General features: G+C 43.5%; 1 protein-coding gene across 1 annotated transcript in view; it reads left to right on the forward strand.

Moving 5' to 3' along the window:
• Positions 1–24,557, forward strand: part of dagla (diacylglycerol lipase, alpha) — a 50,358-nt gene that overhangs the window by 14,729 nt on the left and 11,072 nt on the right. The window contains exons 2-18 of the mRNA XM_083558300.1: positions 3,368–3,469; positions 3,676–3,887; positions 5,548–5,649; positions 5,857–5,995; positions 9,191–9,278; positions 9,442–9,576; positions 9,672–9,749; positions 9,906–10,030; positions 11,965–12,115; positions 12,605–12,688; positions 12,790–12,867; positions 12,990–13,070; positions 13,160–13,302; positions 17,588–17,656; positions 17,774–17,846; positions 18,081–18,289; positions 22,872–22,998. Of these exons, the coding sequence (XP_083414426.1) occupies positions 3,375–3,469; positions 3,676–3,887; positions 5,548–5,649; positions 5,857–5,995; positions 9,191–9,278; positions 9,442–9,576; positions 9,672–9,749; positions 9,906–10,030; positions 11,965–12,115; positions 12,605–12,688; positions 12,790–12,867; positions 12,990–13,070; positions 13,160–13,302; positions 17,588–17,656; positions 17,774–17,846; positions 18,081–18,289; positions 22,872–22,998 (1,989 nt within the window). The 5' untranslated portion in view covers positions 3,368–3,374. The remainder of the gene's footprint in view (positions 1–3,367; positions 3,470–3,675; positions 3,888–5,547; positions 5,650–5,856; positions 5,996–9,190; positions 9,279–9,441; positions 9,577–9,671; positions 9,750–9,905; positions 10,031–11,964; positions 12,116–12,604; positions 12,689–12,789; positions 12,868–12,989; positions 13,071–13,159; positions 13,303–17,587; positions 17,657–17,773; positions 17,847–18,080; positions 18,290–22,871; positions 22,999–24,557) is intronic.

The following is a 24,557-nucleotide window of genomic DNA, read 5'->3' on the forward strand; positions in this document are numbered from 1 at the left end:
TGTGCAGTGCATATAGTTTTTCTGGTACGTCTCAAGTAACCATGATGACACTGCGCTCAAAGTGAGGGGCGGAGACTGAACACACTTGCGGTCTGCCACTTAATATATTTTTAAGGGGATTTAGATTTAGAATATGTTCCTCACATTAAAAAAAAGATTCAGTTCAATACCAAAATGGTTCAGTATTAATACTTGTACCATTACACCTAGTATTTATTGCAATTTTGCAGTTGTGTGCCTCAGGCAATGTTTAAACTAATCTCAAGTATCAGATCTCAAGTGGACAGTGGTGTCTGATAGCAGTTCACGCCTGGTATTTCCCGTGTCTGGAATGTGTCTTTCGGTGGCCGCTTGTGATCTCATTTCAACACTAGCAGGGTTGCCACATCTGCCAACAAAGGAGCCCATGCCACTTCCAAACCTGATGCAGTGGATTTTATTGTAAAATTCGGGTTGCTGAAAGCCATGTTTCTACTCTATGTGCTTTTTATGATAAGATGTGCATGTTGCCATTAATGCGTCTACACAACTTAAATATATTTGACCCCATTCACACCAAGACAGACCTGGTGATATCACGATTAAATTGGTGATCATGATGAAAATAAGCTCCGCCCACACTGACTGGCTCCAGTCTTACTGTGATTTTTTTATACTGAGCGAAGCCGTTTCATCTCTCGCAGTTGGTAAATAAAGTTTCATAACACTGTCTGTATATCGGCGTAAGCAGGGAAGCAGACTTGTTGTGGCAAAAATATTCAACACACAGAAGTGTGGGGACAGAAAAATAGTCGACATGCAGAGCCTCAGCTGAAGCACACACTCGCCTGCTTTTTCTCACGCTTATGCAGGATGTGTTTTAGTAAAAAATATAGATATATTAGCATTAACAATGCATGCATTAAGTTTGTGTGTGTGTGTGTGTGTGTGTGTGTGTGTGTGTGTGTGTGTTTGTGGCATTGAGGTGTGTGTATTGATTCATCTCATCGCACTCAATGCTACAGAACAAGTTGACCGATTACAGGGTGCGGTAACCATGGTAACCGGACAGGAGCCTCATTTTCATTGACGGTGACAAACCAACGTTGGACTAATGAACGTTCTCTATCTCTCTCTCTCTCTCTCTCTCTCTCTCTCTCTCTCTCTCGTTCTCTTTTCTGTTTTTCCAGCATTGCTTTTGCTCTCTATTTCTGTCTTTCCTTTACACTCTTGCCCTCTCAATCTATTGTTTTTGTTGTATTCTCCCTCTTTCTCAGCCCTTTTCTTTCGCCTCGTTCTCGATTGTTTGTCTGTTTTTCTCATTCTAGGTGCCATCTGCTCTCCATGTGTTTACCATTTGCCGATTTCGCTCTTGTGAAATGCAGCATGTTATCCTCCTTTTCTTCCTGTATATGTTTTTCGAGACCGGCTGGACATTCTGATGATGGTATTGATTAGGGGTTAGATGTCGTAGCAGCACAGTGTTCTGTAAGTCCTGTAAGGACAAGGCCGGTTTGTGCTTTCTGATGAAATTTTTCACTCATGACTATGAACTTAGCCTGTCTTTGCTAAATTGTTCAGTTTTTAGTGTAGCGGTTTTATCGATGGGCATAATCCCAAATTAACATTCTGAGTAAATTGTGAGTTTTCTTGACCTGAGTCAAATGTGAAAGTACTCTGCAATTGTAACTGTTCTAATCACAGAAGATTTTCCCTTAAAAACAGCTAGTGTGACTCGTCGCTGCGTTGCGTTTCTTTATTAAGGCAACCAGTAAGACTCTCGACAACTGCACTTGGGACGACTTCCCTTTTATTCTAATAAAATGAAAACCAAATTGCATGTTTAAAACTGTTAGTTTGCCCCTGTATAATGTCTTTCCCATTCAGACACAAATCAGGAAAAAAGTATAAGCAGCAAGCATACTGATGACTAAATAAAAGGGGAAACACACACAGAATGAAACATTAGGTATAACATTTTGTGTAATCTTGCGTAATAAAATATGCAAACTAAATGTACTTTTCATACCGGTTGCGCTAGTTTCACTACATGTTCGTGGGAAAGAAATAGCTGACAGTGCACTGGAGCTTCTGAGGCAACATTCTATGTACCACAACAAAGTGATGATCTTTTACCTGTGTAGTCCATTCTTTTAATGTTTACATCATTTTAAACAACACTGTTATTATCTTCAGCATTGTCATCATCATCATCATCATCTTTGTGTTCGCACCACTAGTTTGTTTTGGAAAAAATCTAGCTACCAGTGATGGGTTGTTCGTTTAATGTGAACAAGTTTTTATTGTGACTTAAAAGAATGAGTATTCTAAAAGAGTGATTCGTTTATTTGCTACTGGAAGCGCATGAGCAAAGCTTCGCAAAATCTCCGTATGTTATGTACAGGAAACAGAATTGAGTCGTCTCGTGACTCCCAAAGTTGCTACACAATTAAATAGATCCGTTTTTTGGTCTGAATCTTGACATTATTTTACAATAATTATATATATATATATATATATATATATATATATATATATATATATATATATATATATATATATATATATATATATAATCATCGCATATATATCATTTATCCTTAGCTGCATTGTCATTATTGGAACTATTGTCAAAGTTTTATGTATGTAGATGTGTTGGGGGACTTAATTTTATTTCTGATCAAAAGAATATGACATTTTTTTTTTTTTAAGATTCAAAGAACCAAGTCACTAAAATACTCCGGTCTTCCCATCACTACTAGCTACTCTTCACCTCTCACCTGCCACTCAATACCTAAAAGCCTGGGAATTGGGTGTGGTTTAGGGTTTGTGTTTCTCCCAAGACATGTGAAACCAACCACTAGATCTTTTTTGAAACAGAAAGAGGAAAACGCTTTCTGCCACCCAGCATGGGAGCATGTCTTTTAGATTTGTTTTTCTCTTCTATTCCATTTAAAGCTTTTATGTATCATAAAAGCTTTGTCTTGATATGAGAGTTGTGGGTTCATGTGTATGTGTGTTATTATGAATTCCAATAAATTCCTCTAATGTCATAACAGGCAGGGACGAGTCAGTGTCACGTAAAATAAGTTTTTTATAGAAGTTTTTATTTATTAGAAGTCCATTAAAGCGTTTGGGTTGACTGTGTTGTAGTTGGAGTGTGTATATGTGTGTGTGTATGTGTGTGTGTGTGTGTGTGTGTTTGTGTGCACGTGTGTTTGTTTATCTGAAGTGTGTTAATGTTATTGTTGTTTAGATGATGGCTACAGGGTTGTAACCGTCCGCTTATGTGTATGTGAGTTGGTGTGAGTTGATGTGAACTGTCATTAACTTGAGAGCGCGCGCGTGTGTGTGTGTGTGTATGTGTGTGTGTGTGTGTGTGTTTTAGGGCAGTGATGCCAGGCATGGTGATGTTTCGGCGGCGCTGGTCAGTTGGCAGTGATGACCTGGTGCTGCCTGCTTTCTTCCTCTTCATACTGCACTGCATATGGTCAGTCTGTGTGTGTCTGTGTGTGTCTCTATGTGTGTGTGTGTGTGTGTGTGTGTGTGTGTGTGTGTGTGTGTGTGTGTGTTTAGCTACATTAAGTTTAAATTAAAATTCAAGTTACCAGACATTTTTTTACTGACCGTTGAAAAGGAAATTGTTTTTTGTTGGGGGTGTTTGTGTGTGTGTTTATTGTTGTTATGTTGTCCTAGGCTGGTGGTGCTGTCCGTGGTTCTGTTTGGCCTCCCGTACGGTTCCGATCAGTCATGCTCCATAACCCTGGTAGACCACGGCCGCGGCTACATGGGCATCCTGATCAGCTGCCTGATCTGTGAGAGCGCCATCATGTGGCTAAGCATGAGAGGCAGCATCCTGTACACACAACCCCGAGAGGCTGTGCAGTACGTGCTCTATATACGGCTCGGTAAGGAAGAATACAAGCACTCACACACACAGACACACACACAAACAACTAATTCTCACCTTCCCCCTGCTCTTGTATTGAGATGACCCAATAATATTTGTATACTATTTATACATTTATAAGTCACAATGGTCTCTTAAACCAGACTGAACTATTTCACAATAAATAGATAAATATGAAACTATTCTAACAAATCCATCCCTAGCACCAGCATTCGTGTTGCTTTTGGCACCTTATATATTCTGTAATCCTATGCATCAGCTAATCAGCCCTGTCTAAAACCCTGACTAGGAAATGCTACATCATTTTTTGATGTATGCTGCATTCACAGCCTTCTCTATCCGCTACCTCGCCGTTGCCTTTTACCATTAGTTTTGTTCTTGTTGTTCTAAATAGTCCAAAACCTGACCAATGATAATAATATAAATACAGTCATTTAATTGTATAAATTTTTCACAAGTAAATTTTTTTAAAAACACATCCAGATCCATTTTTTTCTCTTAACATCACGTTTTTTTATAGCAAATGGATAATTGTGTGTGTAGCTGAATTATTATTTATACCTTACATGTGTAAATTATATAACGCTGCTGAATAGTGGTGTAGAAAATATCATGTTTTGACAATATTATGAAATATTTTGACATGACACAGCTGGTTTTCAGTGAAAAAAATAGCTTTAATAAAAAAAATTATAATAATAAAAATCCAGCACCCTGCTGTCTGATAATCCTGTGCATGAATGGAATATCACAATTTATTCTGTTTATCTGGAATATATATTTATAGTGTTTATAGAAGATATTTAGGGTTTATCCGTTAATGTTGTTGCAAACACTTGAAATGATCAGGTTGTGTCATGCATTTTTAATGTCTTTTTTTCATCCATTTTTATCCACTCTATCATCCCCCTTCTACCGCTTCCCAGTCTTTACAATATATCTGACTGTAGAACTCAGCTTGTACAGCTTACACAAACGTGAATTTTGAAACACTCATTCTGTTATTAACCATTTTGTCCTCCTCTACTGAAAATGTTTCTAAAGCGAGCACAGGGCAGCGCGATTCTCGCCCCCAGTGGGCTTCTTGTTGTCAGCCAAACTGTATCTAAATTTAACATCTCTAATGGCGACCATATCAGCAGAACATTGGCTTAGATGGGGTTTGTTTATCGTTTGTCTCTCAAAAAACGACATAAGAATTTTTACGGAATTTAAAAATCCTAAATTGTAAATGATGATGAACATTATATTTATAGTATTTTTGCATGTATAGCATTTCGCAGACACCCTTTTCAATGGTGACTTATAGTTATCCCTTTTATATCCCATTTATACAACTGTGGGTTAGGGGCCTTGCTCAAGGGCCCTGCAGTGGCTGCATTGTAGTGCTGGGATTTTAACTTGTGATCTTCTGATCAGAACATTTTACATTCAATGAACATTCATTGAGCTTCTCACATTACATTAATGTTAGATATATCAAAATATGTTAACATTTTAGATAAACAACTATCGACTCATACACAGACACACACACACACACACACACACACACACACACACACACACACACACACACACACACACACACACACTGTCCTGTGTTTAGACGTCTGATAAAATATGCTTGTATACTTTATTTCTTGTGTCTCCCTCAGCCATCCTGCTGGTGGAGTTGGTCTATGCGGTGGTTGGAATCGCCTGGCTGGTGCAGTACTACCAACCCTGTTCTGACGTCACGGCAAAAAACCTTGCTCTCGGTAAGACTCCTATTTTTCACTTGTTATCCATCATCCATCCATCCTTTCTACCATACATTCGTCCATCCGTCCATCCATCTAACCATCCATCTATTAATTTAATCAAGCAGCCTGTGAATAAATCTTAAATCTGGGTAAAGAGATCATGTGATGTATATGTGTGTGTGTGTGTGTGTGTGTGTGTGTGTGTGTGTGTGTGTGTTACAGGTATTGTGGTGTGTAACTGGTTAGTGATCTTCAGTGTGTGTTTCACCATGATGTGCACCTTCGACCCCACTGGACGAACCTTTGTCAAACTGAAGGCCACGCGCCGCCGCCAACGCAACCTGAAAACATACACACTCAGGTACGCCACGCATCATCCACACACACACACTCACAAATACTGCACAAAGAAAGGTCACGTTCATTAACCTGGGAGCAGGTGAGTTACTGTGGAGCACTTTTACTACAAAACGTTCTATAGTGTTTTTGGGAGTGGGTGTGAGGGCCCAAAATTCCCTCAGGAGTGTGTGGAATTCAGATTAAAATATGCTTCTGAAACACCACACACACAGTCAGGTAACAAGTGGAGTACCAATAGCAAGGCCAAAAGTTCCCTCATGACCCTGACGTGACCCCGTGTGATTGCCCTCTATCCTCCGCGTACAAAACCATTTGGCAGTTGGATGTGTGTCAGAGTTGTCCTGTGGATTCATGACACTTCCTGATGCCAGACAGTAACACACAGCAGTGCTCTATAAACAGCGCTGTGAAATAATGAAAATTACTTTACTGCTCCCTAGTGACTGGTGAGAGTTTCACCACTGGGGCTGCAGCTGTCAACATCCCTGCCAGATGTGGCACAAAGTCTATCGCTACTCATCACTTTCTGACGGAGACAGCTCTGTCTGTGTAGGTGGCTTTTTTTTCTTCCCATAAATTGCTTTCACACCTAGAGCTTCCACATGTGAGATTCGGAGTGTTGTCTGGCTCGTCAGCACGACCTCACAGCCTCAGGCGAAGCCGATGATATTGACAAACACCAAGAATTTATTTCTTTGGAAAATGAAAGGTAAGTGGAGGTGAGCTGTGTCAGCCATTACTGTCCTGACTCATCCCCATGAAACGCTCCCACAGGAAGCTCCTACAGGTACTATCTTCGAACACCTGTGTCTCATGGCCTACTTTTATTCACACTTGGAATATTTCTTGAATGACAGAATCCCATCACACTGAGCTGGTTTCCAAAGCTGGACTTTCATCAGAATCATCTTCATTTTCAAGTATCATGGTGGCAGGTGGCACCTTGGATCGGAAGGTCACAAGTTTAAATCCCACCACCACCAAGCTGCCAGTTCTGGGCCCTTGAGCAAGGCTCTTAACCCTTACCTGCATAGTTGTAAGCACTCTGAATAAAGGCGTCTGCCAAATGCCATAAAAGTAAATGCAGTGCAATGACTGTCCAAGGTGCTGGGATTGCAATATAGTGGTCCTTGTTGGTTGTGTTAATGTAACACATATGAAATGAACAGTGGTGATTAAAGTACACAAACCATGATATAAAGTAGAGATACAGGAGGTAAAATATGACTCCAGTAAAAGCAAAAATGCTCCCTTTAACCTTCCACTTGATTAAAAGTACAAAAATATATCCCTTGAGATGTACTTAAGTATCCAAAATACTATGATTTATTGTCAATTTTGCGGAATCAACTCAGTTTATGAGATAAGACTCTCTTACTTTTAGCACATCAATCTATTAAAATAATATTAATTAAGAAAAACACTGATTAATATCTATTTAAATTATCATGAGCCCAAAACCTTCTTTTCAACTACTTAAAAAAATCATGCAATTAAGGCCACCGGTGTAGTGGCAAGTTCGAGTCAGGAGTTTCTTCTATCATTTATTCCTCTCAAAATGTTCTGCTTGCTGTTGAACTGACAATGATCTCTATGTTCATGCTAAGTAGATACCACCAAGCGGCAATCAAAACAACAGTGGCGGGCCGTGCATTTGGTACCTGAGCCTTCAGTGGAGACTTACCCGACTTAATCTACCTCCTAATACCCCCACTATCACATCGCAATTAAAGAAACCATCAATAAGCAAAATACGCATTATAACAACGCATGGCATTACAGAGAGAGGCATTTCACATATGCAAGGTGAATACCATTTTGCTAAAACAAGCTCCAAACCTCTACACTAAAACTGCAACTGTGCCACATACATCATCTGGAGCAGTTCTGAATTAATATCTGTCCAATAATATGACAAAAACATTAAAAATTGAAATAAAATAGAACCTACTCACCAGAGATGCAGACTCATAATTTGCACCGCTCCTCAGAGGGTTTAAGCCAGTGGTACCGCTCGTATTCACTGGTCTGGAAGTGGAGAACAAACCCTTTCCCGGGTTAAGACAAGCTAGCTAGCTTCGGGGTTGGCCAACCTCCTCACGATGTCTAGCTTTTCTTAAAAATGTATTTTCATGTATGTCCGAGACCGAATAAATTTCTATTTCTCCGTAGGCATAAAAAAGTCTCATTCAGATTTAATAATGTGTGCAGAGCGCTACAAACATTAAAAGTGTTTTGACAGTCGAACTTGGCTGTAACAGTTCCCCTCTGACCAAACAAACAGAGGACGGAAAAATTATGACGCTACTCTGGGCCAGCTAGCTGAAATCTGATTGGTTAAAGAAACAGACCCATTGCTAATTTTCTCTAAGGTAAAAAGGCTAGCAGAACAGACTTTGAAGACCCTGGGCAGATTAGATTGACATGGCAGCATATAGAGGCTGAAATCTGATGGGACAAAATATCTAACATCCACATACACGTACTAATGAAGAGAATAAACTTTTGGAAATAAATACATAAAATTTCATGGAACAAATATTAGAATTTAAAATGTAAATGTAGGTCAGTGCTTCTAATAGTGTTTTTGGCCCTGAACGCCCACCACTCCAAAACAAGTTCAAAACAGAGCTCGACCCTGATTGGTGGCTTGCTGTGGACCAACAACTGATTTCACGAAGTAAAAGTACAATATTTTATTTTGAAATGTAGGTGAGGTTTTGATTACTGTAATGTTAGAGTTAATAGAAGCAGCTCAGAGAAGATGGTGGGTTTTTATTATGAAGGTCATATTATTGATGAGGTCATATTATTGATGAGGTCGGTTGCGGATGGGAAGAGGTTGTTTTTGTGGCGTGAGGTTTTCATCCTGCTGGTCCACAGCTTTCTGCCAGAGAGGAGTGAATCAAAAATTCCATGTCCAGGGTGAGAAGGGGTCAGCCACAATTTTAATTGCCTGCTTCAGCATCTTGGAGGTGTCCAGTTCCTGTGGAGGATGAAAAGAGCTGGGAAAGTTGATGATACGACATTAAAACTAAAAACGTTTTGCCTAACAAAAAAATGTAAAAGGGATTTAGAGGCATATGTTACACTCATATCATAAATGTAATTATGTTATTTTTGAAATTCTTTTCTTTCCTTTTTTACTTTTTTTCTCTTACTTTACATTACCTTGCCTTTCCTTTCGACTTCTCAGACACAGATTAGAGGAAGGTCAAGCCAGCAGCTGGAGTAGGAGACTCAGGTTCTTCATGTGCTGCACCAGAGCTAAAGACACACAATCTGTAAGCATATACAAACACCTACACATACACTAGTATTGCCACACTATGGCCACACTAATAGATTTTTTTTGAGAAGCTTCGACTGTGTAAATAATTCAGATCGACGCTTTCATCTTAAAACAATAGCACTTGCAGGACATTTACGGCAGTTGTGTTTTCTCAGGACGCCTACTCGGAGGTGGCGAGCCTCTTCGCCGAGTTCTTCAGGGATCTAGACATCGTACCCAGTGACATCATTGCTGGCTTGGTGCTGCTCAGGCAACGACAGAGAGCTAAGAGATCCGCCATCTTGGACCAAGTACGGAGCAGAGCCAGGGGAATTCATGCTCTAAAAACACAAGAAGACATATTTAGTTACCTTTAACGCGTGTGTGTGTGTTTGCTTTCCCTCAGCCAAACAATGATATCTTGGCCTTCCTGTCTGGGATGCCAGTTACACGTAGTACACGCTACCTGGATCTCAAAAATTCGGTGAGAACATGCGTGTGTGTGTGTGTGTGTGTGTGTGTGTGTGTGTGTGTGTGTGTTTGTGTTTGTGTGTGTGTGTGTGTGTGTGTGTATGACTCAATTCCTGATGTGTAATGTGTGTACGTGTGTGTAATCCCTCTCTATGTCTGCACCTTGCAGATGGAGATGAGCATGTATAAAGAGGTGTGTTATTACATGCTGTTTGCCATGGCGGCTTACGGCTGGCCCATCTACCTGCTGAGGAATGCGACCTGCGGCGTCTGCAGGCTGCTCAGCTCCTGCACGTAAGAACCACTTTTACTGGGAACTGTTTACTACACAAGTGAATCCACCTACAATTAAAACCGTCGAGTCTTCTCACTAGCTGGCAGCCTATTCATACAGCAATACAAGCCTACGTCATCAACTAGATTGGGTTTTTATACAAGTAGTTGTCATATTACAGGTAGTGGATTCTAGACGAGGGATTTCTCAAACTACTGAGATTGATATATAAATGGCCTTTGCAAAGAAACCTGCAGTAGATCCTGTTTGGTTTTATTCATTTCTTTATTGTTTGAATTTCAGACAATACACATTTTAATAGTGTCTATGCTATTCCATATATACACACCGACTAGGCATAACATTATGACATTACTATAACATTATCTATCAAAAGTGGTCTAAGAAAGGAACAGTGGTGAACTGGTGACAGGGTCATGGGTGGCCAAAGCTCCCTGAAAGGCTGGCCCTTGTGGTAGCAAAAGGGGGACCAACACAATATTGAGCAGGTGGTCATAATGTTATGCCTGACCGGTGTAAATCTTCTGGATTTCAAAGGCTTTCCTTTTAGAGACGAAGCGCATGACGACAAACAAACAAAGCAAAATTGGCTGTGACCTGAGTGTGTTAAATCACCAAACATTTTACATGGGAAATAGATAGACAGAGACGTTCTGGCTCTGAGTATTGAAACTCCTAGATGTTCATAAGGTCCACAGGAAGCGTGTAAATCAGACTCCTTTGCTTAGCGTCTGGTCGGATTACACCATTTTGCTGTCGATTATTTTCCTGTAACCACACAACACTTCCGTCGATCTTTGGGTATTAGTTACTTATGTTACAGATGCTTCAGTTCAAGGTTTCAGTTGTACAGTGAAAATTAATGCCCAAAACAGGTAGGAAAGTCGATGTCTTTGACTGTGTGATCTTCCTTTTCGTGTGAAATGCAGAAGGGCTGCAAAAACTTTAACTTTAAAATATGACAAAAATTGAAAATTTTTAATGATTTGAAAATGTAATTACCGTATTTTTCGGACTATAAGCCGCTACTTTTTTCCCACGTTTTGAACCCCACTGCTTAAACAGCGAAGCGGCTTATTTATGAATTTTTCCTGGGTCTTTCCCGGTTTCACAAATTCAATCCAAAAAAACTGAACCCCATAACATTAGACTAATGAAATTTCCGAACGGAAACGAAAAAACGCACCTCACCTGTGTTCTGAGCTGCACTGCATCGGGAGAAAAAAGTACTTTTTTTAAACGCACGACGATGCCAAAAGATAAACTCCCGAGAGAAATAGTTGTGAAAGGAAGGAGGAAGACAGTAAACAATGACTTACTTGGTCGGCTACTGTTTAGATACAAGCCGTTGTAACGTGTTGAGTCTGGGTGAAGGGAGAGCTCGCTAACTCCAGTTGCAACAGAAATCGAATAAGCACAGATAGGTTTCCAAAACTCATGCTTTTTTATTTTTCTTGGCAACAGCGTTACGGGTTAGTCAAAGAAACTCAGAAATGAGCATCAGAAAATAATAAGGACATATTCCCCGGTCTCCACACATGCAGTAATAGCGGAAAAATGTGGTGGCAGGGTATTCCCAAAATACCGCTATGCTCTTAAAGGAGCCACAACATATTTCACCCGTGTAACAGTCACTGTCGTTAAAGCCTGTGTAAAGGTAATTAGTTTCAGTGTAGACACTGGCTTATACTCAGGTGCGGCTTATTTATGTTTAAAATAAAAATCTTTGTCAAATTCAGTGGGTGTGGCTTATATATGGGTGCGCTTCATAGTCCGGAAATGACAGTAGGCATGTGGTTCATTTGGTTAAACTTTATACTTTATAAATGAGAACAATAGTCAATGCACTTATTTATTGATTAAAAATTTATTTCTCTCTCTCTCTCTCTCTCTCTCTCTCTCTCTCTCTCTCTCTCTCTCTCTCTCTCATTAGCTGTACGTCCGGCTCCAGGTCTCGTCTCTCTCAATCCGTAACAGTAGAGGAAGACAACTGTTGCGGCTGTAATGTCCTCGCAATCCGGCGCCAGTTTTTGGACCGAGACCTTAAACAGGTTCAGATCGTCTACACGTCCTGCCACGATGCGGTAACAGAATCCCAACACTCACACACAAACACAAATGTTCCAAACACTCAACACAAACACTCTCACGGAATCGTGGTCCTTACGTTCATCTTCTGTGTTTGCCAAAAAACTTGATTTTTGCTCACAAGCACCCTGGAATGAGTAATGTCTGCTATTTCATGACTCTTAGTCAGTATCGGCGTATAATGAGTCATCGGGAGTCAACACTGCCTTCACCTACAGGAGGAGTGAGGTGGGGTTTCCCAGGAAAAATCCTGCAAATATGAGCAACAGGAAGGGATGTTGTGATCAACGCTTTTTTTGTGTTTTTTCCATCACCCAAATAAATAGTTCTGTTATGTTGATGCTACTTTCACACATGTAATCCTCCCTATAGGTCACCCAGTGACACTGGGATGATTTGCTGTGCAGTCAGCTTGTGTGGTGTTTCTTAAGTTACGTGGAAACGCAAACAGCGACTCTGATCAAATGATGTGATTGTTATTGTAGGTTTATGAGACGCCGTTCTATGTAGCAGTAGATCACGGCAAGAAGAAAGTTGTCATCAGCATTAGAGGAACTCTATCACCTAAAGTGAGCACACACACATACACACACATTCACATATTTCATATTAATACAAATGGCCCACTGATGTTACTTTGTAATTTCCTGGTTGTCTCTTGTTCTCCCAGGATGCTCTGACTGATCTCACAGGAGATTCGGAACGGTTGCCTGTGGAGGAACATCATGGTGTCTGGCTTGGGCATAAGGTAGACACGCGAACACACACACACACACAAACTAAACACTGAAAGATGTGCAGTCAGCTTCACCAAAGCAATCTGTTGATCTTGCTGTCTCTCTCTCTCTTTCTCTATCTCTCTCTCTGTAGGGAATGGTTTACTCTGCAGAGTACATTAAGAAGAAACTAGAGCAGGAGATGATCCTGTCTCAGGCTTTTGGCAGAGATTTGGTATATATGAATAAAACCGAAGACACACTGTTTACGTGTACATCCTCATGTTTCTGGTTGTAATATTTAGCCTTTTTTTTTCTTTCCAGAGCAAAGGAACGATGCACTATGGCCTGGTGATTGTGGGTCACTCGCTAGGCGCTGGCACTGCTGCCATCCTGTCCTTTCTGCTCCGTCCTCAGTATCCCACGCTGCGATGCTACGCTTACTCTCCGCCTGGGGGCCTGCTCAGGTCAGCCAGCTCCGACCACGTTCAAATTCATTCCTCACTGCACACAGGACTTATTAATCCACACGTGTTGTGATGCTAACGGCCAAATAGATACTGTCCTTACTATAGAGAGACAACATGCAGTAAAATGACACACGGTCTGTTAGAGGACACTAAAGCAAATAATACACTAAATAAATAATTATAATAATAAAATGTTTTAAAATAAATGCAATGTTTTTGAATTAATCGCCTTTGAAATTCCAGAACCTGTATTTTAATTCATTTATTTGATTATTTTTAATGTTTTTCTTTTTCTTTTTTTCCTCTTAATGAGTTAATTAGAAAAATATATATACAATGCAACAGAATGCACAAGAACTAAGGATAAAATTAGTGTATAAAAGCAAAATGACGTGTAGAATAATAACAAAAATATCTAAAATATATATTTTTTCGCAAATCGCTCCACCAGCCACGCCTTCCCCTAACCCTCATATTCACCCTAGCAGCTCACCTGATTACTAATCATCATCACCTGGGTCACATCAGTCACCACCGTATATAAACCCCAGTCGTTCACAGTCTCACCGTCCGTTCTACAACTTAGGCCTACGAACATTGTGGACTCTCACGCTTCATGTGTTTGGACGTTTCATTTGCTTTCTGTGTTTCTTTTGTGTTTTCTTTCATGCCTACCCGATTTCTGATTTGCTCTTTATTTGTTGAGTGAGTTAAGTAAACACCGAATCTTTATCATTCAACCTCCGGTTTCCTGCGAGTTCTTGTGCTGACAGAAGAACGGACCCTTAAATACCGAAGGGCAAACAGGGAACGGAAGAAAAGGAGTTAAACCGCATTACCTCGGCATGGAGGATCAGCCCGCAGCCGCGTCTGGGGATTTGGTTGACCAACCCGCGGTCGCTAATCCTTACCGTTCAACTTTCGGCAGCCCGGTTGCGCTCCCGGCTTCTTTTTCCAGGAAACACGGCTGAGTGCCAGGGCTTCCTGCTTCAGGTATCCCTGTATATCGAGATGCAACCCCAGAACTTTCCCAGCGAATGAGCTAAGGTCGCGTTTTTGATATCGCTTCTCTCCGGAAGAGCGCTCGCATGGGCGAGAGCGCTCTGGAGCGCAGCGAGCCCGGCGCTGACGTCATTTGCCGCTTTCACTGGGCATTTCGCCGAAGTCTTTAGCACCGCCCCCGGGGATACCTCAATGGCCGATCAGCTGCTGAACATCCAGCAGGGAACTGACAGCGTTTCCGGTTACAGCCTCCGCTTCCGTACTCTGGCAGCATCTGCTGGCTGGAACGAGAAAGCGCTGCTGGCTGTGTATCGCAGGGGATTAAACCGAGAGCTCCGGCTGGCAATGGCCACCTTTGATGACACCCTAGGGCTAGAGGCGTTTCTCCAGAGATCTATCCGCGTTTCTCAAAACCTGGCTGCCGGCCAATTTCCCTTGCACGATCCAGCGCCCGCAATGGCGGCATCAGCAGGTCCGGTGACGGAACCCATGCAACTCGGCTCACAGCGACCATCTCAGCAGGAAAGGGAGCGCCGATGGGCGACTCAGGCCTGCCTCTACTGCAGAGAAGGAGGACATCGCGTGGCCCAATGCCCAGTTAGACCTCCCCGTCGGACGGTGAATAGTGTCACTCTTACTTCTGACATTACTCATCTGTCCACACTCCTGGTCACCTTAAAAACCCCCTCTCTCTCTCTGTCGGTCATTTCTCTAGTCGACTCAGGATCAGCGGGGAACTTCATCTCACAGGCGTGTCTAGAACGCCTCCAGCTACGCCGGCAGCGGGGATCTCAGGAACTAACTGTGAAGACTATCCAGGGACGTCCTTTAGGACGGGGTAAGGTGAGGCACTGCACGCCCCCTATCACCCTCCAGGTCGGAGTGTTACATCATGAGGAAATCCAGTTTCTCGTACTGGAGGATTTGACAGTGGTCGTGATCCTAGGTCGTCCCTGGTTAGCCAATCAGTTCCCTACTTGTTCCTGGGACCCGTGTGACATCTTGGAGTGGAGCCCCGCCTGCCGGCAGACATGCTTACGTCCACTCCCGACTCCGCCCCGGACCACCTTGACCTTGGCAGCCACTCAAGTAGAAGGAACACCCCAACCCTCTCAGGTGGAAGTCCCCCAGGTCTACCATGCTTTCTCGGACGTCTTCAGCGAGGAGGCTGCCACCAGGTTACCCCCACACCGACCATGGGACTGTGCCATCGAAATGAAGCCAGAAGCTAAGCTACCGAAGGGGCGGATATACCCCTTGGCAGCCCCGGAACACCAAGCGATGGAGGGTTATATCCAGCAGGCCCTCCGTCAGGGTTTCATCACACAGTCAACCTCTCTGCGGCTTCCAGTTTCTTTTTTGTGGCCAAGAAGGATGGGGGTTTGCGGCCGTGCATCAACTACAGGGGTTTGAACGCACAGATCTCCCCGCTTCCGTATCCGCTTCCCCTGGTCCCTGCAGCCTTGGAGGAACTACGTGAGGCTCGCATATTCACCAAACTAGACCTCCGAAGTGCCTACAACCTGGTACGCATCCAAAAGGGGGACGAATGGAAGATGGCCTTTATCACTCCCTCAGGCCATTACGAGTACAGGGTCATGCCGTACGGTCTCTCCATTGCTCCAGCAGTCTTTCAGACCTTCATGAACGAGTTTTTCCGTCCTTTTCTCCATCGGTTCGTGATCGTTTACATCGACGACATCCTGGTCTACTTACATACGCTGCAGGAACACCATCAACACGTCACCCAAATCCTAGAACGGCTGAGAGAACACCTGCTGTACCTCAGCCTCTCCAAGTGTGAGTTTCACCACTCGGAGACGCAGTTCCTGGGTTACGTCATCGACGCAGCAGGCATCAAGATGGATGAGAGAAAAGTGACGGCCGTACGAGACTGGCCGGCCCCCACCACGATCAAGTAGCTCCAAAGGTTTCTAGGGTTCGCTAACTTCTACCGCCGGTTCATAGGAGGTTTCAGCCTGGTTACCGCCCCGCTCACATTGCTATTGCGTGGTAAGGCCAAGGCCCTTTCCTGGACCCCGGAGGCACAGGGGGCTTTCGGGGAACTACGCAAGAGGTTCTGTGCCGCCCCGGTTCTTCGTCACCCTGACCCTCAGCTCCCGTTCGTCGTCGAGGTGGATGCATCCTTCATGGGCGTAGGGGCCGCCCTCTCCCAGCATTTAGGGAATCCCCCGCAGCTCCATCCCTGCGCTTACTATTCGAAAAAACTATCCTCCACTGAACAAAACTACGACATAGGTAACCGGGAACTCCTGGCCATCAAGCTGGCCCTGGAGGAGTGGAAACACTGGCTGGAGGGGGCCGCTCATCCTTTCATGGTTATCACCGACCACAAGAATCTCCAGTACCTCCGTGAGGCCAAGCGTCTAAAACCCCGTCAGGCGCGTTGGGCTCTCTTCTTCACCTGGTTCAACTTTAAAATTCAAATATCGGCCAGGGTCGAAGAACGGCAAGGCCGATTCGCTCTCCAGGGTCTATGGGCCTGAAGAACCCGTCGAGCTAGGACCGATCTTGCCTCCAGGCTCCAGGCTGCCGCCCCGACGCCGTGAGAGGAATGGTCATGGGTGGCGTGGCGGGACATACTGGACCCTGTGCTCCTGGGAGAGTACCACGGCGCTCACGGCTGCGTCCTGCCCCCCCGGGGTCGGGGTCGCCCGCGACGCAGGGTCAGGGCGTCTGGAGCCGCCCCTGGGGGAGGGGGTACTGTCAGGGATCCACCAGCCACGCCTTTTCCTAACCCTCATATCCACCCTAGCAGCTCACCTGATTACTAATCATCATCACCTGGGTCACATCAGTCACCACCGTATATAAACCCCAGTCGTTCACAGTCTCACCGTCCGTTCTACAGCTTAGGCCTATGAACATTGTGGACTCTCACGCTTCATGTGTTTGGACGTTTCATTTGCTTTTTGTGTTTCTTTTGTGTTTTCTTTCATGCCTACCCATTTTCTGCTTTGCTCTTTATTTGTTGAGTGAGTTAAGTAAACACCGAATCTTTATCATTCAACCTCTGGTTTCCTGCGAGTTCTTGTGCCTGACACTAATACTCTGTTTTTTATTGACGTGATAAAAAACATTAATATAACGGACCTTTTTTGTCATCCATATCAGATCATTTGCTGTCACAGATTTTAATTAAATCTGATGATTTGGGGATGATGTCATTTGATTAGAAAAACATATTATATAAATGAGTTGTAATTTGCATAATTGAATGTTTTTGCATCTGATTTTTAAATATAATTTTTTTTTGCAGCGAGGATGCGATGGAGTACTCGAAAGAGTTTGTCACCTCAGTGGTGTTGGGAAAAGATCTTGTCCCCAGGTTGGTCTTATACAATGCTGACTTTTATGCATATAAGTGTGTGTGTGTGTGTGTGTGTGTGTGTGTGTGTGTGTGTGTGTGTGATGTGTGCCCCACTAAGCGTTTGTGATTTCTTAGGATTGGCCTTTCTCAGCTTGAGGGCTTTCGTCGGCACCTGCTCGAAGTCCTGCAGAAGAGCGATAAGCCAAAGGTTATTACAAACACACGCACACACACACACACACACACACACACACACACACACACACACACACACACACACACGCACACGTGCGCAATAAATCAGCAGTCTCAGCCCTTTCACATCCAGTACCACTTCAATTGAATCCACATTACTTATTGGAGAACGACTTCCATTGCAGTTGTTTCTTTTTCCACTTAGGCTATAATGGTCTCTCTATTTGTCTCTCTCTTTCTCTCCTAGTGGAGGATCATCATAGGAGGCACTAAGTGTATCCCTAAGACAGAGCTGCCTTTAGACGATGACCCTCCCCCTCAGGGGAGCATGACTCCGTCCACCTCCCGGCTGTGTCTCCATCCAAGTGACCTGAGCATCGCCCTTTCTGCGTCCACACCGCTCTATCTGCCCGGACGCATCATCCACGTCGTGCACAACCACCCACCCGAGACCTGGTACAGGAAACTTCCTATTTGCTATTCTTCTACTTCCAGATCATTTAATTGTTGTAGGAAATCTTCAGACCTCAATCTAAAAAAAGCTTATATTTATTTGTGTATTCATTTAATTAGGAGGTGGTATCAAAAAGTTTCAAAACTAGTTTTGTAATATGCCAAAAAAAAAAGGCAGAACATGGCTGCATGCACAGTCACAGTCATGGGGAGCACCGACCTTCATAAGTCAGCACCCCAAAAGACATTGTCCTCTGTACATCAGGACCGCCGTGCAACTGGTGCTATTCTTACCACGTGGGTTACCACGCCTGCTATTCTGACCACGTGCGCACTCTGCACTCAAGTCAAGTCAAGACGCTTTCATTGTCATTTTATCCATATATATGCTGAAGACATAGATGTGTGTGAATTGAAATGAGAATTGAGTGTGTGTCTGCTCAGGATGGTCTCGATGGTCCCGCTGTAGAACATGGTTAGGATGGGGAAAGGGAGATGGGCTTTCCCCAGCGTTCTCAGGAATGAGAGACGCTGCTGTGCTTTATTGTTGATGAAGCTGGTGATTAGGTGACCAGGTGAAGTTTTTCAGGCAGACTAACACCAAGAAATATGGTGCTCTTGACGATCACCATTGAGGATCCATCAATGATCAGTGGAGAATGGCCGCTCTTCGCTCTCCTAAAGTCAACAAACATATCTTTAGTTTTGTCAACGTTTAGAGACAGGTTGTTGGCTGTACACGAGGCTGTTAGCTGTTGCACCTCGTCTCTGTATGCTGACTCGTCATTTTTGCTGATGAGACCCACCACAGTCGTGTCATCTGTAAATTCGATGAGGTCGTTCGAGCTGTGCATTTCTACACAATCGTAAGTCAGTAGAGTGAACAGCAGTGGGCTGGAGATGCTGTTCCCGATCCGGACTGACTGAGGTCTCCCAGTCAGGAGGTCCTGTATACAGTTGCAGAGGGAAATGTTCAGGCCCAGTCGGCTCAGCTTCTCAATCAGATGCTGATGGATGATTGTGTTGAATGCTGAGCTGAAGACTATGAACAGCATTTGTACATATGTGTCTTTATTGTCCAGGTGGGTGAGGGCCAGATGCAGGGTCGTGGCGATGGCATCGTCTATGGACCGGTTTGGATGATAAGCAAACTGCATGGGGTCTAGTGAGGGTGGTAGTGTGATGGGACGATAGTCATTGAGGCAGGATCCTGTAGAATTCTTTAGCATGGGGAAGATTGTCGTTGTCTTTAAGCGTGTAGAGCAACGCCACTGCCCAGGGAGAGGTTGAAGATGTCAGTGAAGACTTCCATGAGCAAGAATGTTGTCTGGTCCAGCAGATTTCCATGGGTTGATGCTGCATAGAGTTTTCCTCACTTCAGCCGTGGATAGACAGAGCACCTGGTCGTTGGGAGGAGGGGTGGTCTTCCCTGCCGCTACGTTGTTCTGCACCTCAAACCGGGCTAAAAGTCGTTCAGCGCATCTGTCAAGTCAAGTCAAGTAAAGAAGCTTTTATTGTCATATCTACCATATATAGCTGATGCAGTACACAGTGAAATGAGACAACGTTTCTCCAGAACCCTGGTGCTACATTAAAGAACATAGAGCTACAACACACAACATATAGCTACATAACAGAACACAGAGCTAAGGACTAAAAGTAAGTGTCCTTGCCACATAAAGTGCATCGTGTGCAACCTAGTGCAAACAGTGCAGACAGACAACACAAGACAGTGTGGGACAGATACAAAAAAACTGAAAATAGCACTGACCTGTAAACGTATTGTATACTCTGATTATACAGTAATGTGCAAAAAAGGACTATAAACAAGAGAGTATATGTAAACATAAACACAATGCAGTGCAAAAACAACAGTAGCAGCAGTCGAGAGGTGCAAAACACATGTAAACAATATAATATGATTGAATATAAATAATAAATGGTGGTGGAATGAATTGAGATGAGTAATGAGTGTGTGTTGAGTGCAAGATTGTATAGTTCAGTAACACACGGTTGAGTGAGTGTGTGTGAGTTTTATTTTCAATTTAGTTCTGTGTGTTGAGGAGCCTGATAGCTTAAGGGACTAAAATGTTGTGCATTCTGGATGTGACGGCCCGAATGCTTCGGAACCACTTTTCTGATGGCAGGAGGGTGAAGAGTGTGTATGTGAGGGGTGGGTGGGGTCGTCCACAATGCTGTTGGCTTTGCGGATGCAGCGTGTGGTGTAAATGTCCATGATAGAGGAGAGAGAGACTCCAATGATCTTCTCATATGTCCTCACTATCCTCTGTACATTTACATTTGTAGCATTTAGCAGACGCCCTTGTCCAGAGCGAAGTACAAAAGTGCTTTGAGTCTCTCGCAATGAATACATTTACACTGGTACGCTAGATTACAACCTTCATATAAATATAACTCTTGATTTCTACAAAGCAAACTTGGAAAGTGCTAATTTAAGTGTTTCAGGAAGCAGTAGGTCCGCAACCGTCACTTAAAGATAGCCAAAGACTCCCCTGTTCAGACATCTAGGGGAAGTTCATTCCACCATCTTGGTGCCAGAACAGAGAAAAGCCTTGAAGAATACTTACCTCTTATTCTGGCAGCAGTGCTGGAGGATCACAGACAGCGTGATGAAGTGCGAGGTGTGATGAGGTCTCTGAGGTAAGATAGTGCTGGTCCATTTTTGTAGCTGAGAGTCATGAAGAGTTATTTAGAGATCTTGACCTGGAGATGAATCTGTAAGGTTTTGCGATCAGAGACGATGCAGTTCCCAAACCAGGCAGTGATGCAGCTGCTCAGGATGCTCTCGATGGCCCCTCTACAGAACATGGTTAGGATAGGGGGAGGGAGATGTGCTTTCCTTAGCATTCTCAGGAAGTAGAGACGCTGCTGGGCTTAACTGGTGATCGATCTGGTGTTGAATGACCAGGTGAAGTTCTCCGGCAGATGTACACTAAGAAATTTGGTGCTCTTGAAGATCTCCACTGAGGATCCATCGATGATCAGTGAAGAAAGGCTGCTCTGTGCTCTCCTGAAGTCAACAACCATCTCTTTGGTTTTGTCAACGTTGAAAAACAGGTTGTTGGCTCCAGACCATGTTGTTAACTGTTGCATCGTCTCTCTGTATGCTGACTTTGCTGATGAGACCCACCACTTGACGATGTGGTTCGAGCTGTGCATTGCTACACAGTCATGAGTTAGCAGAGTCAACAGCAGTGGGCTGAGCACACAGCCCTGAGAGGCCCCAGTGCTCAGTGTGGTGGGGCTTGAGATGCTGTTCCCAATCCAGACCCACTGAGATCTCCCAGTCAGGAAGTCCAAGATCCAGTTGCAGAGGGAGGTGTTCAGGCCCAGTAGGCTCAACTTCTCAATCAGGTGTTGAGGGATGATTGTGTTGAATGCTGAACTAAAGTCTATGAACAGCATTCGTATGTAAGTGTTTTTGTTGTCCAGTTGGGTAAGGGCCAGATTTAAAAGTAAAAAATGCCCCTGAGGTTCCAGCGATTACTGTTCCTGCCCCTCTTTCCTCCACGGATCTTCCCACTCCGTCCTGGCCTGCCTCTGGATAGTGTCCTCTTCGATTGGAAGCCACTCTGTGCAGCTGGGGATGGTTTCTCATCCACGCCTTGAGTGGTTCCATAAAATTCCAGAGTAAGAACGGAAGCTTTGAGGATGTATTTGGACTGTAGTTAATGTCAACAGTCTGCTACATTGACTCAGGACTACAGTTTGATTCTGATCACCATCACTGTACCCTGTATCACATCATTTATCTGTAATAAATGGACATTCGGTCCAACCCAGATGAGGATGGGTTCCCTTTTGAGTCTGGTTCCTCTCAAGGTTTCTTCCTTATGCCATCTTGGGGAGTTTTTCCTTGCCACAGTCCCCACCGGCTCGCTCTTCAGGGACAAACTTACACTTATAAAGAACATCTTATTCATTCTTTATTACCACATTATCTGTGTAAAGTTGCTTTGAGACAGTGTTCATTGTTAAAAGCACTATAGAATTAATAATAATTCAATTTAATTGAGCACAATCTCACTTCCGCACCCACCCTACTCGCCAGATTTGACTCGGCGGCCTTTGAGCAGGTCGCCCTTTTTATACCATTGCTAGGATCCAGTGTGAATTGCAAGAGGAGCTTGACACACTTCGAAAAGAAGACTTCTAGGACATATTCCAGAAGTGGCAGGAACACTGGGAGCTCTGCACTGCTGTGCAAGGGGACTATTTTGAAGGTGATAGTGTGTAAATACAGAGCTAGTCTCAAAACTTTGTGATACCACCCCGTATTTAGGAAATTTTATATTTTATTCATGTAATTATTTTCTGTCCTTTTCTGCCTTAATATTGTATCTACTACATGTTTCTTGTTTAACAACGAAGGGCAAAGTGTTAAATTATGACTTTTTTTTATGAATATTAAATTAATCCAATTATTTATAGACCCAATGAAAAGAAACAAGCTTCTGATAGCACACTCTGACTATAATGGATGGAGGGAATCAATATTCTTCCTCTCTCTCTCTCTCTCTCTCTCTCTCTCTCTCTCTCTCTCTCTCTCTCTCTCTCTCTGTAGCTGTGGTCAGGAGGAACCTACCTACTCGGCTCTTTGGGGTGACAACAAAGCCTTCGATGAGGTCATCATCTCACCAGCCATGCTGAACGAACACATGCCGCACGTGGTGTTGGATGGCCTCAATAAGGTATGTGTGCTTGTGTGTGTGTGTGTGTGTGTGTGTGTGTGTGTGTGTGTGTGTGTGTGTGTGTGTGTGTGTGTGTGTGTGTGTGTGTGTGTGTGTGTGTGTGCATGCATTCCTTTTTCTGTCATGCTGCTACTGATTACTATTGCGGTTCTCCTTTAGTGTGTCTGAAAAACCGAAACCCTGAACGCGCACACACACCCACACACACACACTGTGCTGAAACTATTGTACAGAAATACTGCTCAATTTCTGAATTAGGTCTCAGCTCTGTTGCGGTTTAAAGACCTTGACTCCAAGGTCACTGTGTGTGTGTGTGTGTGTGTGTGTGTGTGTGTGTGTGTGTGTGTGTGTGTGTGTGTGTGTGTGTGTGTGTGTGTGTGTGTGTGTATGTATGTGTGTGTGTGTGTGTGTGTGTGTGTGCGTGCATGCGTGTGTGTGTGTGCAGGGGTCTGTATATGTTTGTGTTGCTGTAGGGGTGTATGTGGGTAAGAGGTGTGTGTGTGTGTGTGTGTGTGTCTGTGTGTGTGTGTGTGTGTGTGTGTGTGTGTGTGTGTGTGTGTGTGTGTGTGTGTGTGTGGAAAAGTTTCTGAATGTTTTCATCTAAACGTCACAATCCTGGGTTGTGTCCTAATCCAGATTCCAGATATGCCCTTTCTAAATACTATTAGGAGATGCCTCTGTGCTTATAGTAGAATGGGAACACCGTGAGGGGTTCACAGGTCTGAATGGTACAGTCTGTCCTGTCTGCATACATTTATAACATTGTCTGAGCAGATTCTTTCCCTATCAGTCAGAATGATGGGATCATGGTGTGCCAAGGCATGACCTTAGTGTAACTATCCAACTAAAAACAGGTGCTGCCTATCTCTGATCAGTTTAAGGAAAGGAGGTGTGGCCTATCTGTGATTCAGTGTAAGGAAAGAAGGTGTGGCCTATCTGTGATTCAGTTTAAGGAAAGGAGGTGTGGCCTATCTGTGATTTTAGTGTAAGGAAAGGAGGTGTGACCTATCTGTGATTCAGTCTAAGGAAAGGAGGTGTGGCCTATCTTTGATTAAATCTAAGGAAAGGAGGTGTGGCCTATCTGTGAGTCAGTTTAAGAAAATAAGGTGTTGCCTATCTGTGATTCAGTTTAAGGAAAGGAGGTGTGACCTAACTGTGATTCAATCTAAGGAAAGGAGGTATGGCTTATCTGTGATTCAGTGTAAGAAAAGGAGCTATGGCCTATCTGTGATTCACTTTAAAGTAAGAAGTCATGGCCTGTCTGTGATTCAGTTTAAGAAAAGGAGGTGTGGCCTATCTGTGATTTATTCTAATGAAAGGAGCTGTGGCCTTTTTTGTAAGTCAGTATTTCTTACTGAATAATTAATGAGACCGCGTTTATTTAGTTTTCTCAGGTGAGTTTAAAATGCGCATTAGAGCATATAAACTTTTATACAGCCCCAGCCTATGCCACTATAACATCTTAGGATCTTAAAAAAAAGTCCATGGTGTATGAAAAGTACGGTTTTGTAATTTGGGGTTTATTATTAATCAGGAACATTAGAGAACATTTTATTTAG

This window comes from Silurus aristotelis (genome assembly GCF_946808225.1).
Source record: "Silurus aristotelis genome assembly, chromosome: 13".
Lineage (NCBI taxonomy): Eukaryota > Metazoa > Chordata > Actinopteri > Siluriformes > Siluridae > Silurus > Silurus aristotelis.